The sequence below is a fragment of the Schistocerca piceifrons genome, chromosome X (genome assembly GCF_021461385.2).
Source record: "Schistocerca piceifrons isolate TAMUIC-IGC-003096 chromosome X, iqSchPice1.1, whole genome shotgun sequence".
NCBI classification, from domain to species: Eukaryota; Metazoa; Arthropoda; class Insecta; order Orthoptera; family Acrididae; genus Schistocerca; species Schistocerca piceifrons.
The window spans coordinates 813,267,940-813,287,625 of record NC_060149.1 but is presented as its reverse complement, the minus strand read 5'-3'; the positions used below and the strand labels follow the sequence as shown (position 1 = coordinate 813,287,625).

Here is a 19,686-nt window from a genome sequence, read left to right as displayed (position 1 = left end):
TGATCTGCATTGCATATGAAAGAACAATCACACAACACAAAATAAATATTCCTTTACTTTTCTTAAATTTACTAAAAACATTATTACGTAACAGACAAAATTGTGTCACAGGTTTTCAAGGTGACTTGCATTGCCATTGTTTGCTGATATTACAACACCAAACATCGCTCAAATGTCCTTCCTGTTGCCACAAATTTCAGTTACTCCTAACCTTTTTTCAATTTCCTCTCCAATTACCACATTTCCTCTCTCTATTCCATCCCATGACATTTTTAATTCTTCATAAGCCACATTAATAAAATAGCAAGAAATGCTAAACTGTTCAGTATCTTGTCTTCTTGAAATCATGTGGCTAAATGAAAATGGTGACGCAAATACTGATAGCATGATGGTGGCTTCAATATACTGGACTGATAATACAGTACTGTTAACCCAAGGATGTGCTAAAAAGTAATGCCTCTAAATTTTTGATGTGAAAACTCAATGTTTTTACATAAAACAAATCTTGTTAACAATCTCCAGCTTTATTCTTCATGTCTACATATTTATTTCTCAATACAGAAACCGTTGCAATGAATGCATTTCTCCCAACGAGAGACCTGTTTTTGGTACAGTCACTGTAGAATGTCTGACTTTGTTGACGAAGCCACAACCTCAAATCTGATTGCACCACATCATCACTATCAAAGTGAAGTCCTCAAGTTTTAGAAACAGCTGAAAATGAAGTGGTGCTGAGGCAGGACAATATGGAGGATGTTCAACAACAATGGACCCATAGCATTGAATTGCTGAATATTTCACATTGTTCATGTGTGGTCTGCCATTGTCATGCTGATGGAGAGGGTGCGCCACACGTGGACAATCTCATCGAATTCAAAACTAGATTACAGCACGCTGTTTCTCACACATTAACATAGTTATGCCACAATTCAGAGTCCTCTAGTAGCAGAGGGCTGCAAATACGTACACATGAATAAAGATGTGGAATGTTGATAATGTTTGTTTTATTTGAAAATCTTTAAGAGTTTTAAAATAAAAAATTCACAGCCATTACTTTTTAGCAAGCCCTCATAAAGTGTTGAGAAAGATGCCAACACAATGACTTGAAAGTGAGGATTAGCGGACATCACCGGCCTTGTCTCAAGTGACTGGTGACCAAACTACCTGGCAAAGGTGGCGTCCACAAATCTCCAGCAGACCCTACTGTCTATATATCTCCATGTCCACATTTCTCTAGTATCCATTGCACCATGTTTTGCAACTACTGTGCATGGAGCCGATAGCATAATGAACCACTTTTCCTCTTTTAATGTAGATGAATCACTTCTAATTAATATCAACCAATTGGAGCAACAACTTCTGTCAACACAAGATGCTACAAGGACAAAACAATTCTTCTTGATTTCAAAAAACAAAGTTTTAAAGGAAGTGTTTTGCGCAAAGTGTGATAATATGTATATGTGTTTCTGTACTTAAATTTATAGCATAGGATTTTGGTAAGTTCACAATTAAATAGCACTTACATCACCTAAACAACTTTTAATTATGTTTCTGGGTTACTCCCATTTACAGAAAGCCCCTGTTTACAGAAAACCTCTGTTTAGGGAACACATATTTTAGTCCCCAGCGATTCATTAATGGTGGGTTTTACTGTAGTTTATAAATATTTTGTGTAAACTGGCTGACCTATGATGAAATCAAGTCCCCTATCATTCTTTCTATCAGTATGTGCTCAGGAACTACTGCAAAGCTTTTGATACTAACACATCAGCTCATTCACAAGAATGGTTTTTGCAAGTAATTAATTACCACTATATCAGGCAAGTCATTCATCCTGTGATACTTAATGCTACCTGTATGAAGCTGGAGTGGGTAGCTAGTAATTATTATGCGTGATAAATGATTTTATACATAAACTACAATTTTACTGCCAGTTTACTTACAACAAATCTCTCAAATTATATTCAATAAATAAGTTCTTTACCTGTGTCAAGCTGCAAAGATGGTGGCAACTAAAATAGATCACTCTCTCTCTGTAGTGAGTTGGATAAGATTTTAATCAGGTGTATTGAAAGTAAACAACACACTACACTATTATAGTTATCGTATATTTTCACTTCTTATGAGCAGTACTTATTTGTTGTAATACACTCCTGGAAATTGAAATAAGAACACCGTGAATTCATTGTCCCAGGAAGGGGAAACTTTATTGACACATTCCTGGGGTCAGATACATCACATGATCACACTGACAGAACCACAGGCACATAGACACAGGCAACAGAGCATGCACAATGTCGGCACTAGTACAGTGTATATCCACCTTTCGCAGCAATGCAGGCTGCTATTCTCCCATGGAGACGATCGTAGAGATGCTGGATGTAGTCCTGTGGAATGGCTTGCCATGCCATTTCCACCTGGCGCCTCAGTTGGACCAGCGTTCGTGCTGGACGTGCAGACCGCGTGAGACGACGCTTCATCCAGTCCCAAACATGCTCAATGGGGGACAGATCCGGAGATCTTGCTGGCCAGGGTAGTTGACTTACACCTTCTAGAGCACGTTGGGTGGCACGGGATACATGCGGACGTGCATTGTCCTGTTGGAACAGCAAGTTCCCTTGCCGGTCTAGGAATGGTAGAACGGTGGGTTCGATGACGGTTTGGATGTACCGTGCACTATTCAGTGTCCCCTCGACGATCACCAGTGGTGTACGGCCAGTGTAGGAGATCGCTCCCCACACCATGATGCCGGGTGTTGGCCCTGTGTGCCTCGGTCGTATGCAGTCCTGATTGTGGCGCTCACCTGCACGGCGCCAAACACGCATACGACCATCATTGGCACCAAGGCAGAAGCGACTCTCATCGCTGAAGACGACACGTCTCCATTCGTCCCTCCATTCACGCCTGTCGCGACACCACTGGAGGCGGGCTGCACGATGTTGGGGCGTGAGCGGAAGACGGCCTAACGGTGTGCGGGACCGTAGCCCAGCTTCATGGAGACGGTTGCGAATGGTCCTCGCCGATACCCCAGGAGCAACAGTGTCCCTAATTTGCTGGGAAGTGGCGGTGCGGTCCCCTACGGCACTGCGTAGGATCCTACGGTCTTGGCGTGCATCCGTGCGTCGCTGCGGTCCGGTCCCAGGTCGACGGGCACGTGCACCTTCCGCCGACCACTGGCGACAACATCGATGTACTGTGGAGACCTCACGCCCCACGTGTTGAGCAATTCGGCGGTACGTCCACCCGACCTCCCGCATGCCCACTATACGCCCTCGCTCAAAGTCCGTCAACTGCACATACCGTTCACGTCCACGCTGTCGCGGCATGCTACCAGTGTTAAAGACTGCGATGGAGCTCCGTATGCCACGGCAAACTGGCTGACACTGACGGCGGCGGTGCACAAATGCTGCGCAGCTAGCGCCATTCGACGGCCAACACCGCGGGGTCCTGGTGTGTCCGCTGTGCCGTGCGTGTGATCATTGCATGTACAGCCCTCTCGCAGTGTCCGGAGCAAGTATGGTGGGTCTGACACACCGGTGTCAATGTGTTCTTTTTTCCATTTCCAGGAGTGTATTTGAAGTGGTATTATATAACAAATAAATAACACTTCACAAAAATATCTTAAAGTCAGCATTACTTACACTTCAGTATTGTATGAGTGGCAACCTTAATTAAAGTGATAGAGCAAACCCCTCATAACATGTTGCGCAGACAATAAACAATAATAATGACTGAATCAATATTCCTATGTGATTTACTTCAGAAATCCTCGAACTTTATATAACGAATATATAATGATACTCACAGCAATCCATTTATTCTGCATCACTTGATCTATTGTAAGGCGGTGGGTCGGTTCGATACACAGCATACCACGGATAAGATCTTTTGCGTCTTGTGAAACATTCTGCCACTCAGGGTTTGGAAAATCATACTGCCCTGTTCGTATACGTTTTTTCATACCTGGTGATATTGCCAGGCCATGGTTACTGTAAAAGGGTGGGAAACCACATAACCTGAAAAGAGAATACCATCAAATCAGAATTCGGAGAAATGCTAACTTTGAAAGGGAACAAATCAAATATGTGTACTTACAGAATATACATTATAACACCCAATGACCAGATGTCACAGCTCTTGTCATACTTTTCTGGTCCAAGTACCTCAGGTGCTGGAATAAAATTTGAAATAAATCATTTTCTACGACATTAGATTTTGAGACTATTTAAATTACATATACATGGTGTTTAAAACAGATATTCCATATTTTTAGAGATGGTAGAATGGACAGAGAAGAAAAAACGTCCCATAAACATGGGCTCTAAAATGCATACTTTAAGACATATGAGCACTTATTCATCTTTGCTACTATTAAACATCTCTTCTACTGCATGCTTTTTGCTGTTACAAATGACATACAAAATGTACTAAGCAAATGAAAGCACATTCTTCATATGTCCACGGATAAAACATGCAGTTAATATGTTTTAATGTTGTTACTGTACACTATATTCACAGTTCTGGCTAACTGCAGTGAATACATTAGTTCTAATGGAACCAGTGTATATTTTGATAACTTTGTGCATTCTGGATATTTTACAGCATACAGGACACAAGCCCTACAGTAGCTACCATTTGTCAGGCCATAACAGAAGGTCATGACTGCCATTTCCTTTGTGCAATAACAGCACTCCATTACGCTGTTGAATGGAAAGATAAAATTAAAAGTAAAAGCATTACACAAACTTATCAAAATGCAAACTGTTCCATTAGCATTAATGTATACGCTGCATTTACCCAGAACTGTGGATACAGTTTACAGTGACATCATGAAGAGATGTTAACTGCATGTTGTATCCATGGACAATAGCAGAGGAATGTGTCCTCATTTGTTTACTGCATACAGTTTCACAGTAGTAAAGATGAATAAGTGCTCCTAGCTCTTAGGGGTATGCATTTTAGAGCCCATGTTTAATGGACATTTTTGCATTGTTTTGGTCCATGCTACTACCTCTCCAAATACAGAATACTTTTTTAACACCTTCTATATTGGATGAAAGCCACTATTTAAATCAATCATTAGTCTGCTGGTTAACATCAATGAAAAGTAATATCAAGCAGAAGAGGAATGAGTCCAACAAGCAGGAACATACAACTAGGTTCTGAACACATACTACTGTACAAAACTTACACTATGTTCATTAAGACTGAAAAGATATATATTCTAGACCAACAAGAACAGGCCCGTGTACCCACTGAAATCTAAAATAAAATTGGAAAATTATGAATAATTACCTTAGAAGACATTATGATTAAACATTTTTTATATATACTTTGCAATGACCAAGAGAAGAATATACGAAATACGAGACCCGAGTTTCTCTCAGCATATGCAGTGTTCCGATATATGCAGTGTTCAAATAACGTATGGGGATACAGCTGGGTGATGTCGGCAAGCATCAATATTTTGACAGGAGCACACACTGCCATTTTCAAAGCAAAACTTGAAAATACTTTGCAAATGGCAGGGTGTGCTCCTGACATAATATCAGCAGTTGTCAACAATGTCATCCAGCTGCATTCCCTTAAGTTATTTGAACATACATGAAATATTTTGGGCAGTTATATCATTCATATTCATTTACGTATATAATACTTTCAAATTGTTTAAACCACGTGTGTTCAACCCACAGGCTGCATGCAGCCCAAAGCAAGTATCAATGTGGCCCAAAAAGTGGGCATCTATCCCACAATCTGTAAAAAAATTCTGTTAACGTAAAGTTATAATAAACTGAACAAGTATATTACGTGCAGCCCAAAAATACTTGTCTTCTTCCAATGTGGCCCAAGTAAGCTAAAATTCTGGACATCCCTGGTTTAAACAAAACCACACTAATAATGATTATTCAATTAAAAATGTTAATGACGTTCTCTGGCTCAGAAACAAACTATTGAAAAAGTAAGGTCATTTATCAATTGGTGTGGAGATGGAAGACAATGTCTTGATACATTACTTTAAGAAGGTGCCAACAATGTAAAGAAGAGAATTAGTCACTATACGGGGCAGTATGTTAATGACAAGTGAGCACTATCAACCTAATTCACAATTTCCAAAGAAACCATTAGAAAAACCATACCCACTAAGGCCATTTTAAATTACTTGTCTTACTAGTTCTGTATAAGCAGTAGGCATAAAAGTTTCAATCATCACCTTGAAAACAAAATTATGTGATTAATGTTTTATTTGTTTGCATGTACATGCCTACAGTCAAGCCCATTGATAAAATGGAGTACCGCGCATTAACTCAATTTCTGCATTTGAAAGAGAACAATGGAGCACCAATCCATGCTGTGAAAGCAACAATGCACCACCATATGACACAGTGGTTAGGTGGTGCAGACGCTTCCACTGTCATCAAACAAGTTTGAATGACGAAGAACGACAGACCATCTCTCTGTGAAGAAATGAGAATTGCAAGAGAAGTGGGTACACTGGTTTCCAAAGAAGGGTGATAGTGAAAACAGTGAAAAATCAGTCATGGGTCAATTTTCAACATTTTGAATATAACAAAGATTGACACCTGCCAATTTCCGCGAATGTACATACCCATTCAAAAAGCCCACCAAATGGAGGCAGCAGCAGGTATGTTATAGCTGGGTCACGCTAATTCAGATTACTTCCTAATCACCATGGAAATGGGCAGGGTGTATTAAGATGACCCTGAGACAAAGGAACAAAGAAAGCAGTGGCAATGTGAAAGCTACCTTCACATGATGACCTTTAAGAAGGTTGGCAAGTCTGTGAAAGACATTTCCTAAAGGAAGGGTACCCTCAAAAAACAACTCAGCATTTTCAGATCATCTTAAGAGAACCAAGCATAATCAGCATCCTCCACTATGGCCCCAGAGGAAAAAAGCAATCACTTTAGGAGAAATTAGGGATTTCCAAGTTCGTGAGACGGTCTGGAGGACACAGTCTCATTGAGTAGTTGATTACCACAAACCAATTTTTTTTGTGATATTGTGTTATCCATATTCTTTCCAAAACAAAATCTTCCTGCTGACCCCCCTTTTCCTTATACTATTTCCTTATTAAAATCAATTCCTCCTCCCCCCTTTCATTTCAATGCTTATTGCACCTTTCTTTCCATTCTTCCTTGGTCAAAATTTTCCTCTAACAGCACAACACGTTTCCCTTTCGCTTATTATAACATTACCATGCCTCTTGCATGAGCCTCACACGTCACACTATGTCCACTTTTATAACCCCCTCCCCCCCATTTATCCAATTCTTTCATATTAATACATAATTCATTTAGCCTCCTCCCCTTTTTCCTCCTCCTGCCCGCCGCCCCTCCTCCATCTTCCAAATTCCCCTGAACGTCAATTATATTCCCACAGTTCCAGCACTGCCACCTGACTGGCCCTCAGTTCACTGCAGTTCTCATTCTGTGACCTCGCTGCACCACATCTGTATTTACAGTCAATGAGGGCACTGCAGTTCCACCTCAGTTTGATGGTTGTAGCTGCATATTTAACACTATACCGGCTCTTCCTTCTGCTATGGTGAGTTTTAATTACATGACAACTCTTTCTCATTACTATTATATTTTATTCATCTCTCTCCCCCCCCCCCCTCCAATTCCATCTCGTTATGCTTAATGTTTTCACTATTTATCTATTTACCTCTTTTTCAGTTTCCCTTGCAGTTCATGACAAGCACGTTTTCCACTGTTTCACAAGACAACCAGCCCTTATACTTAACACTTTCAGTGTTCAATCAAGTAAGTTTTTGAAGCTTTTTTCTTTAATTTACTCACTTTTTAGTTTTAGATCTGCTGCTTGCTACATTCCCGTGTCTGTGTTGTAATTATTTTCTTAATGTTCCAGTCTGATAATGCACTAACCACTTGAAATGTGTAATTGGAATTTATAAAGCAGTTACATAATTACAACATAGACTGTTCAGTGATTTAAACTTTATTTTGTGCTTATTCAGTGGGACTTTTTGATTTGTATCTTGTGAAGCATTCGTCAGTGGAAGTACATTGAAGTTATTTTATTCATCTTCCGATTTTATTTTCTCATGACTAAGGAAAGTTTGGCCTTAACAATGAATTTGTAGCATGCTAAAGAAATTTCAATATTTGCAGTTATTTAAGGGCTGAAAAATGAAGTGTTAAAGAATGTAATTCAGTTACAATAACGGAGAAGTCAAAATTTTTCATGTTTTACTATGAATACCGACAGGCAGGGAGGCAGGCAGAACAGAAACCTCAGATGGAGATTGCTCCTACTTATACAAACATCTAATCTGTATTACTAAAATGCTACCCAGAACCCAGTACCAGTTGCAGCATTGGGGCAACAAAAATTATAATTTCAATATTTCACTTAATTATTGAATGCATTTAAAACTTTAAAATGCTGTCATAATCTACTTATTAAGAGTTACAATCTTACATTGAAAGTTTAACAGAATGTTACAGATATTACTGTTAGAAACAGTGCATTTGTCTTGAGCTGGCATAACTGACGGTGCAGAAACACCCAGATTTCATTCATCCAGTATTTGCAAATGAGAGCACTTAGCAACTTACAATGAACTTTACATATAATTTACAACTGTTACAAAGCATTTTTCCTCACAGGCACCCCGCTGCCCCCCACCCCTCCCCCCACAAAACAATGAAAGGGAGAAAGTTTATCGCTTACTACATTTTCGCTGATCATGCAATTAAAATTCTGCATCAGGTATGAAGTTTTAATTTGTTACTTCTTTACTACTAATTCTCTTCTTTGAATAAAGTATCTACATATATCACTAAATATACACTACCATCCATAAGTTTGGAATCACCTAGTAATTATAAACAGTGGAAAGGAAACACAGTATAAAAATGCATTTTGTTGTTTTCCAAATGTTTATTAAGCTCAAATAATACACAGGAAGATGCAACAATTAAATTTTTGATTCCACAAAATAGTCACCCTTTGCTTTCATCACTGACTTGAACACTCTCAGCATGTGCTGCATCAGTTTTGGCAAGGTTTCAGTTGGAATTAATCGCCATTCTTGCTGCCGGACTTCCAATAATTGTGACCCACTCATGATTTCCCGTTTTTGGATCCTCCTGTCCAATTCATCCCATAGCAGCTTGATTGGATTACAATAAGGGGATTGGGGTGGCCATTCCATGTTCTTCAATATTTTATTAACCTCTAGAGACTTCACATAGTTCTGACACAAGCGAGACGTACGAGGGGGAACCCAAAAGAAACCGGATTGTTGTCATAAAAAATTTATTGATGAACCTTTTTACAAAATTACTTCAGTCACCTTCAAATTACTCTCCATTACATGTGCTGCACTAGACAAGTCTCTTTTCCCACTGTTGGAAGCATGTTTGGAGCTCTTCAAGTTTGATATTGTCTAGTGCCCTTTGCGAAGCTGTTTTTACCACCTCCACATCATCATAACGCTCCCCTTTTAGCATTTTTTTCATTCCTGGAAATAGGAAAAAGTCACACGGGGCTAGGTCCGGTGAATAAGGAGTGTGGGGAACGACTGACCACCTCTGAGATGCCAAATAGTGGGTCACTCGTAAGGCTGTGTGTGCTGAAGCATTGTCGTGATGCAGAAACCAGTCAGCTGATCGCCAAAGTTCTGGGCGTTTCCTCCTCACGTCCTCTCGCATACTCCTTAAAACATCCAAGTAAAAGTGCTGGTTAACAGTCTGGCCAGGGGTACGAATTCCTGATGCACAATTCCACGAACATCAAAACAGACAATGATCATCGTCTTCACATTTGACCTCACTTCCCTTGCTTTTTTTGGCCTGGGAGAGTTGGCAGTCCTCCACTGGCTTGACGCTTGCTTGGTTTCTGGGTCATACCCGTAACACCAACTCTCATCCCCTGTAATGACTTTCTTCAAGAAGTTTGGACCATGTGCAATCTCTGTTTTCAAGTCCTTACACACGTTCATGTGGATGGTTTTTTGTTCCTGTGTGAGAAGGTGTGCAACAAATTTAGCAGCAACACGTCTCATGTGCAAATCCTCACTCAAAATCCGCTGGCACGAGCTCCAACTGATTCCTGTCTCTGCTGAAATTTGGTCCATCGTTTGGCGACAATCCTCTTTGATCTTTTGGCAGACTTTTTTAATGTTCTCCTCATTTCGCGATGTTGAAGAGCGTCTAGAACGAGCTTGGTCTTCAACACACATCTCACCAAGTTTAAAGCATCCAAACTACTCGAAAACCTGTGTGCAGCTCGTAGCATTGTCCTGGAAAGCTTCCTGAAGCATCTGGTGTCTCCCCGTTGCAGTTTTTTTAAGCAGGAAACAAAATTTCACACACACTCTGTTCTTTTAAAGTTGCCATAATGACTTCACAGAGGTAACCCGCCAACAGTCAGAGAAACACAATACCACACTTGCACGTTCAGCTCTACACTGACGCCGTCTGCACAGCTGTTTCATGAAGGTCTCTACTAACACCATCTAGCGTGAGAACCCTGTACTACGTCTACGAGTGGCAGCGCCCTCGGAGTCCGGTTTCTTTTGGGTCCCCCTCGTATGTTTCGGGTCGTTGTCTTGCTGCAAGACAAACCCTTTCTCAATCAGACGCAAACCAGATGTCTTAGCATGTGACTGGAGAATGGCATGATAATCCTTTTGGTTCATTTTTCCATCTATTTCACCAAATCTCCGACTTTATTCCCTCCAAAGGATCCCCATACCATCACAGAGCCCCCTCCATGCTTTACGGTTGGAATTACGCACTGAGGAGATTTAAGTGTTCATGAGGTAAACGGCCTACAAATTGACTGTGTTTACTTCCAAATATTTCAAACTTGGATTCATCAGTGAATAAGACACTTTCCCAATCCTCCGATGTCCAATGTTGGTGTGCCTTAGCCGACTGAAGCCTGTTCTTCTTGTTAACAGGGCACAACAGTCGTTTCCTTGTTGCTACATAACCTTGGAGGTGGTTGTCTGCCAGGCGTCGTCTCACTGTTGACTCACTCACAGGTGTATCCCTCATTGCGTTTAGTTCTGCAGTCAATGCTCGGGCAGTTTTTAATCTGTTACATTTACTGGTCACTACCAAACACTTTTCCTGGCTTTATGATATTTTCCTGTGGGATACTGAGTGAGGACAATCTCCATAGGAGTCTGTTTCTCAATGCCGGTGTATAGTTTTGATCACTCCGCTGATGGAAATCATCAGTTTCTTTGCTATTTGTTGGACACTATTGCCTTTTTGGTACAAAGTGATTATCATTACCTGTGATTCATAAGGAATCTGGCACTTTGGGACCATTTTCAATTACTTTTGCAGTGTGTTATACCTTTATGCAAATGCAACTACAAGTGAACAGAAATGTAAACAACGTACCTCTACATAGCCATGCAGTCTACTCATGCCACCTGGCATGTTTAGTAGAACTGCTTGGACAGATAACGTCAGTTTACATAAAACGGAGCACTACTAGTATGTTCCAATATGTATGTATATGTACAATAATTAAGTGTACAATACTGTACGCGTCATTATTAACCATTATTTGAGCTTGTTATTCTGTATTCTAACCAATAACTCACATAGATCACTTTCATCTTCCTCCATTGTAATACACAGCATGGTGTTTCCAAACTTATGTAGGGCAGTGTACCTGCACATTTATTTCATTGTATGACACACAGCTCAGGAGCTATGACATTGTAAACAGTGAGATGTATGGAAAACTAGTTTTTGGCTACAAATTGGGCGCAAATTCCCACACTACATTCATTCCGTGTTTCATAATGAGAACACAGACTTCCAACAAACCTGAAGTATAATTTTAAACATTTCCTAAATGTTTTCTTGATTACATGCTCAAAGGCAAATATTTAACAGTTAACTCATTTGTAAGGTAATCATATATTTGAAGCTGTTTTATACGTGGGAATTTGATTCTTAAAGGAATTGTGGGTTTATTGATATTCAAGAATATACAAACATTACAAACATAAGAAATTTCTGGAACCTTCCAGAAATGATAAATGCTAAATAACAAATAATTGCTGGTACACAGGTTTGAACTGATAACCCACAGGACCCTAGCCAGGGATGCAAACCACAATGCCACATTACATGCAGCACAGCTCTAGTGTTGCACCATCTTCTGGATAAAAAGTGAACCATTGTTTCAGAAGTTTTCATGAAGCTCACTACAGCACACGGATCTAGATCTTGTCAGTTGTCAACTGTATGGCAGCACTGGCAAATCATTGAGTTATGGTATCGTTTTCACATCCTCTTCATTATGCGAAGGACTGAAGGTAGCCTCTCCCATCAAAGCTGCACAATTGTTGAGTGGCTCTTCAGTTTCCATCATCGATCCTTGCCTAAAGACTGTAATAAGGCTTCATACAGATTACACTGACAACATCTCTGCACATTTGTCTTCCTGATGAAGTACCATAATCCTCGACTTAGTAAATGACATCAAATAAGTGAAGAATGATAGTCCCACTTCCTGTACACGACTAAAAATCCATACCAAGTCTCCCCGGCACCACAATTTAAAGAGCTTTTTTTGTATGAAGTATATAAATATCAATTTTATAACTTCAGAAGCCTTTTTCTTGTTTCAATATAACATTTATTTCTGTTACTGATGCAGTTTGCCTTTTATATCAAAGACCTCATCAGTGGGTTTCTTTTGTAATAACCCAGGTTTTTTTTTTTTACTTACAGAGTCGAAATGGTTCACACCATAATTTTTACATGAATACAATGTTTCTTACAGTTGCTAATCTGTCTCACCAAAACCTGTTTTCCCCCTCATATGGTCATAGGCTGGAGGGCACACTTCCATTGTACTCAAGTGTTTCACATCATTTAGGGAGTGAAAAAGTATGAAAATTATAAAACCAGAATATCTCAACATGAATATGTGCTGAGTTGTTGTTATGAAAGCCAAAACATGTCACATGTAAATAAATATAACATTGGAAATCAAGAGTTAAACACTGTTCCAATAAAAATAAAAATATTCTTTTCCTTACACCTGTAGCCTTTGAGTTCTGGAAATGTGACATTTATGATAAGCACTAATGTTTTTAAAATCAACTGGAGGAAATACATGACCTGAAAGAATTCTGTCTTGAGCAAATCCAATTTGCTTCTATTTTCACCCATGCAGGTTTCAGTGATATTTCACAATCATCAGTAGATTCTCTTTATTTTTCTGCTAAACACCATGTAAAATGTTACAGGAGAATAGTTTAGTTTTAGGATTGTGGGCACTATATTTAAAAACTTACAAGCACATACTGTTCATGTAGCTAGCTGTCATCCGCAATACAGCTGACATTGTAGTACATTTTGTCATCTGCAACTAAATAAGGATTTTTCTACACTACACTGCTTTACGGAATGAAAAATTTTAGAACAAAGTGGAACTATTGATATGGACTCCAAACTAAGGTAACTTTAAATCAAACCAAGAACAAAATATTTGAAACCACTGCAAAATCGCAGTAAAATTGAAACAATACTAAATAATATATTGGTATCATTATGTAGTCATATCTTCTAGATGAAATAACCAGTCACATACCACAATGACAAAAGAACAGTCCACCGAAACATGAAACCCAAACTAAGAATGGAAAGTGACAAAAAGTTAAATTCCCTAAACCTCACAAGACAGGCAGACACAACAACCACCAATATCAGTTATCACTATACAGGATACTAACCACCGCCGTCCATTCACAATAACTCAAACCGAACAACAACACACAAACAAGCCAGTCTGTAATTCATTCGACACAGATTGCACGAAGCTCCACTTGATGCAGACAACTAAAAAAATGAGCTTCAAATAACCAAACAAAAAGCTGTTGAAAATGGATATTAAACAAACATAATAGCCAAACTGAACTACAAAGATGAAAGGAATACCACCACATAAAACAGAATACCAACAACTTGCAAACAATGGCGCATGTGTGCATCCTCATATGCTGAAACTTCACACACCTGAACTATAAGCATCCACAATAAACAAAAGGTACTTATGTACCTAAGTACAAACACACACAAAATAAGGCAAACACCTGAGCCATGGCAGTTTGTCATACTGTACTGATATCAATACGCTCCTATCTTTGGCTATATGATGTCCAGTGATTGCAGCTCCCTCTGGCATGGCCTGGAGAGCCAGCTTGCTGGGTTCACAAGGGATATAACAGTTGGCATCATGACGGGATGATCAGTGACAACCAAGTGGACAGAAGGCCTTTAGTTGCTACCCATCTGTGTCTGTGTTAGCGTAAACTGGGAAGGATATGCAGGGCTCATGTTGGCCTACGTTTGGCTTGCAGTGCCAACGAACGTCAGGAGTGGATCATTAAAAACCTGCCAAGCCGTCGGAGGCGTGTTTACTGAATTTTCAGATACTCCAGTTCTGTTTATTGGTACTCAAGTTCGTGCCTCCATAGAATTTGCACGCTGAATTTTATGAGCAAGAATTTGTGTATTAAAAAGGTCTGTTAAAATTTTTAATTGGATCATTGTACATTGCATCTTATTGGACATTTGGTTTGTGGATTTTAAATGTCTGTGGAGCCTTTAATTTGGGTTAATGTTAGATTCATCTCTACAAGGAAGCTTGTTGTGAAGTTTGTTGGCAATGTAGTATTTGTGTGTGTTTAAGTGCTTCTATCTGCCTGTTATTAATTCTAGCCTTCCCTAAAGCAAATAACTTTCAGCTGATATTGGTTCTGGTGCACCGTATTAGTTGATGTTTAACATTATCACAAATTGTCTATTCCTGGTGTGAAAGCGGTCTTGCACGAATGTTATCGGGGTCAGTGTTCAGAACCATGTGACTTACATTTAACTTGAAAATTTTGGGTAAATGTTGTGTTCAATTTGTAGTTGCTATCTGGTGGAACATTAACCATCTTTCTGGACTTGGGTGCGCTTGTCTTATTCATCGAGGCTAATGTACTGCTTATTCTGCTTCAGGTCATGTATATTGTGCTTTTATTTTACATGGTTTATATGGAAATTTCACGTTGTTTTAGGACACATTGACTGTTCTGAGCTTAGCTTGGACTATGTACATGCTCAGTAGCCATAGAATTTACAGCAATTGGCTGGGGGTTGACTTAACCACTTGTTCCAGGGAGATTTGGTATAAATATTTAATTCTTAAATTTACTTAAGCCAACTGAAAGTGGTATCTTAAATTTTTCTGCTAACTTGTTAGGTGACTGTTAAATTTAGAGTACTGCTCTGTAAGAAAGAGGACAAACTATTCGGAGTTAAATCATTATTTACTATAATCTTGACTGTGGCTTGAGCTTGCACTTATTGGAATTTATTTGTGCTGCAGGGAGTTTTGTTAAGATTGCTTGTGTTCTGGTGCTGATGCTGCTTAGTAATCCTTGTGAAGCCCACTCATTCTGGACCCTGTCGGCTTACACAGCCACCTGTTTATGCAATTCTGTGCACAAGGCTTGGGCAGAAAAAGTTCGACTGTCCGTCTTCTGCAGTGTTATTTCTTCCAAGCACAGTTATGGCCTTTAAAGCTTTAAAGTTGAAATTTTAAAGCAATTCTGAGTCACTCTATTTAATTAGAAGAGGCTCTCTTTTTATAATTTATTGCTTCTTTAAGTTATTTAAACATGTTACTAGTGGTTAAGGTCTCAACAGTCATACTTATTCAATGTAAATTTTAATTAATTGACTATTATTGTGGGACCCTGTAAGCCTTGCTACCATATCTGTTTTATGAGGTTTTAAATATTTTGTTCTTCTTCGGTCAGTTTGTATTTTAGTATAAGAATTTTCTGGCAGTGGCCTATTTTGTGATCAGTTCAGTTTTATTAAATTTTTTATTGGTATCTTCTGCTCAGGAAGCTTTGGTAATTTTTATGGCTGTTTACATCTGGGTTCAACTTTGTATCATTGGTCTTTTATCTTATAGTCTTGGAAACAGTGATTGCGTGCGAGTTACAATTGATGTTTTCTGCCATCACTGATTATTGTTAAGTATTCAGATTAACTGTTATTTAATTAAATTGGGTCTGTTCAAAATTATTGTACCAGTGAATGAACTGTGACAAATCCTCATTGGTCTAATCCTTCCTTATTTTCCTTCCTGACCAAATTAAGAAGCCGTATTTTCACATTTCATTTCAGCATGGTTGGTAACACTCGGAAAACAAGGACTGGAAATAGTCTACAGAACCGGTAAATCAACATGAAAAAAAAAACTAAGGACAATGACAACAACACAGATGGAACATCACATCTGGGCTTTATCATTTCACATGTCAAGAATGCAAGACAGGGCAGGCATTTAAATTTTCAACATTAGATACAAATAATACACAAAAGCCCTTAACAGTGACATATCACTCCACTTTGTAGAATATATTGTTGTCAAGAACCACTGGCCAAAAATAGAGATAAGCAGTAAGCTAAGTTACATTAACAAAGTGCAGAATACGCCAAACACCAACAGGTAGAGACACCTGTTTTTTGCAAAGCATGAAATCCTGAAATTTTACAAATTTTGCAGAAAAAGCCAAATAATCAAAATAAATTCAGAAATAATCAATGAAACTGTGTTGAATCACATCATTTAAAGTTAACGGTCAAAATTTGATTCAAGTTACAGCAAAGAAATTCGAACATCAATGACAATCAATCCTGCACTACTTTGATATACATCAGTATCTTATATCATACCAAGTATTGCTAACTTCATTTCCTGCAAAGGGAAGTAAGATGTTCAACGATGTCTGGTGCTTTCTTTGATATAGCTGCGTATTGCATGTTGGAAATTGTTGCTAATCACCAATGCATTCAATTTTATATTTTGAGATTTGTTTTATGCTGTAGTTTACTAGTATGGTAGTGACAGTTTTTGCTGAATAAAAAGAATTTTCACTCGAAGGATTTTACGTTTCACAAAATTAGAGATATACTTGTGTATAAATATGGCAATGCATGAATGGCGTGGTACAGAAAGGATATGTGCCTAACACATATTAATGACAGTTCTTCCCATAGGAGAACAAGGAGAAGAAGATGCTAATGATAAGTATCAAAAGACAAGTAACTCTCACAGACATCAGTCTGCAGTGGTGAAACAAGTGCAAACTGATAAACAAGAATCTATTTTATCAACAACTTGAGCTTTCATAGTGGCTACTACTTCACTGGAAGAGGTTTATCATCCGAAGTTCAGTCGATGAACAAATATGTACCAGGTTTTTATAATATTACACATTTTTGGAGGGGAACAAAGACGAGTTTAACTTATACTGGTGCCAGTTCAATTGGGGGGCTTCAGAACAGCAATTTTTGTAGTGTTATCAAAAACAGACAGACAGGGTTTTATGTAATGAAATATAGCCGAGAGGGAAGATAATTCCTACGTGCTTACCTAGAACCCATCATACTGCTTGAAAAACTAGTTTTACTTTTATAGCAAGAACGAGACTGAGCTCTTTTGAATCAGCAAAATTCAAACTTTTCTTTGCTCTTACAGCAAGAATTTGAAAATGTAGCAATATAGTTACCTACTCAACCTAACCAAACTGTCGTGTGTCAAGATGTCATAATGTTTACAGCATGAAGTTTTGGGATGATGTAGTGAAGTTGGCAATCCCCTCTTTACATGTATGCGAGTCTGCTGCAACAACGTGCGGTCACTATGTTGACAACCAGAAGCCTACAATCAAACCAATATCCACTTTTTTTATTATTATTCTGATATTAGGCATGGCAAAATACGAAGACTAGTGAGCTGAAACCACTGAAGACAAATGCAATCGCAGGCACAATACATACCACAAATGATGATCAATCATCCCCAAGAGCATTTTCAAATCGATTCAGTACTCCATGGAAAACTAGTAACTGTGTGGTTATGCTCTTTTTCTTATTCGATAATTTAGTTTCTTAAATGGTGTTAAGTAGTACTCTAATATCAGGTATATTGACATTTTTAAAGTGTTGGAGACTTGGCCTCAGATGGAAGATTGAGGGAAGGTTCTGTATCTTGTTTCATAAAAGAGGTGGAAGAAAGATTAGAAGAAGCTGTAAAAGATGAGAAAGTTTCAATTCTTTGCAATGAAACAATGGACAGAAAATAGCAGTGTGTGTTTATGGTTCTGATAAAAGTACTTAGTGGTGGTGATGGTAAACTTCAGAAGTTGTTCGTTGGGAGAATGAAAGTTATTGCAAAATACAAATGCTACAGAATTTTCAAAATCAATTATGAGTGTAATTCAGGAACTTTAATTTCAGTACCAAAAGTGTTATTACACATGCAGTGCTGGGCTCACAAATTAAATTTTGTGAGCAGTGTGTGAGAACTCTGTCATTTGAACCATTCTGTTGTGTAGGCAAAACATATCTTCCTTAATACCCGAAAGAGAAAGCATGCATACATTCAATCCTTAAATCATAAATATGAAAGTGATGCCACAAAAGTTTAACTTTTCCCTATTATTGTCTTCACCAGGTGGTGGAACTCTTTGTTTAAAAGTGTCAAGTATCTTTGAGAACACTTCACCGTTGTTGAAACTACTGAAGAGGAGGGTGTTGCTGTGAATTATTTTAAAGCCTTGACCTCTAATAAAGTACGAAAAAAAATTCAGTGTCCCACAATTTTTCTTGTTGAGAATTGCTCAAAATGTTGCAACTTGCTGCTGACGTAGCTACAAGATACCATTAATTCATGTTCTACAATCTAAGCTTAGTGACCTTTCAAACAGCTAATAAACTTCATAAACTGCCTAAGCAGTTTATGAACTGCCTAAGCAAACGCAAGTATATTTAATATCCCTGTTCCATCTGTACAAGCCTGATAAAACTAAACCACTTGATGTGGTGTGACACATGATAAGAGTGTCATTTCTTCTATAAATAAATTGTTTGATCCAAGAAACATAATGAAATGTGATATGAGTGTTGAAATCTCACAGCTAATGAATCAAACTCTTTCAACAAGAACTTTCAACATCACAATATCTTATACCACACACAGTGTTATGGACATAGTTGCTAGTTCTAGTAGAGAAGGTAAAGATGTTGATGTGACTGCTATTCTTTCCCTGAAATCAGAGTATGGGCATTTTATGGAAGGTGCAGTGAAAGCAGTGAGAGGTCATTTTGCAACAGACTGTAATAATATGTGTGACAGGAGTACAGCTCTGACTCCAATAACATGGAAGTCAAGGTATCCTTGTCTTTGTCAGACTGATTTGTTGATTACGTACATAGGCTAGGCCATACTTATTTAAGTGGCAGGATAAATGGTCTCCAAACAGTCATGCTTTGATGTGTGTGTTCATCAGATGTCTACTTTTCATACCTTTTCATAGTTTTTGAATTTATGTAAAAATGAAAAATGTTTCACTGCAAATATGCAATCAATAATTTTTCATTTAGCTTATATTGCTGGAAAGTAGAAATAAAATTTACTGAATTTTTTGACAAAATGATATAAAAGTAGCGAAAAATATACTAAAGTAGCTTTTTAAAAATGACAAAACCAAGCAAAAATTTTCACCACAGACAGGTGCCTCTACCTATAGGAGATTCTACTGTCACGGGTGGGACAGTTGCACTATGTTTTTCAACAGTCAAAAGCTAACATAACAAT

General features: G+C 38.4%; 1 protein-coding gene across 1 annotated transcript in view; it reads right to left on the bottom strand.

Annotated features, from left to right (window-relative positions):
* LOC124722136 (MAP kinase-activated protein kinase 2) overlaps positions 1–19,686 on the bottom strand; it is a 98,130-nt gene that overhangs the window by 10,420 nt on the left and 68,024 nt on the right. Inside the window, exons 6-7 of the mRNA XM_047247343.1 lie at positions 4,096–4,171; positions 3,806–4,016 (exon numbers count right to left, since the gene is read on the bottom strand). Coding sequence (XP_047103299.1) covers positions 3,806–4,016; positions 4,096–4,171 — 287 coding nt within the window. The remainder of the gene's footprint in view (positions 1–3,805; positions 4,017–4,095; positions 4,172–19,686) is intronic.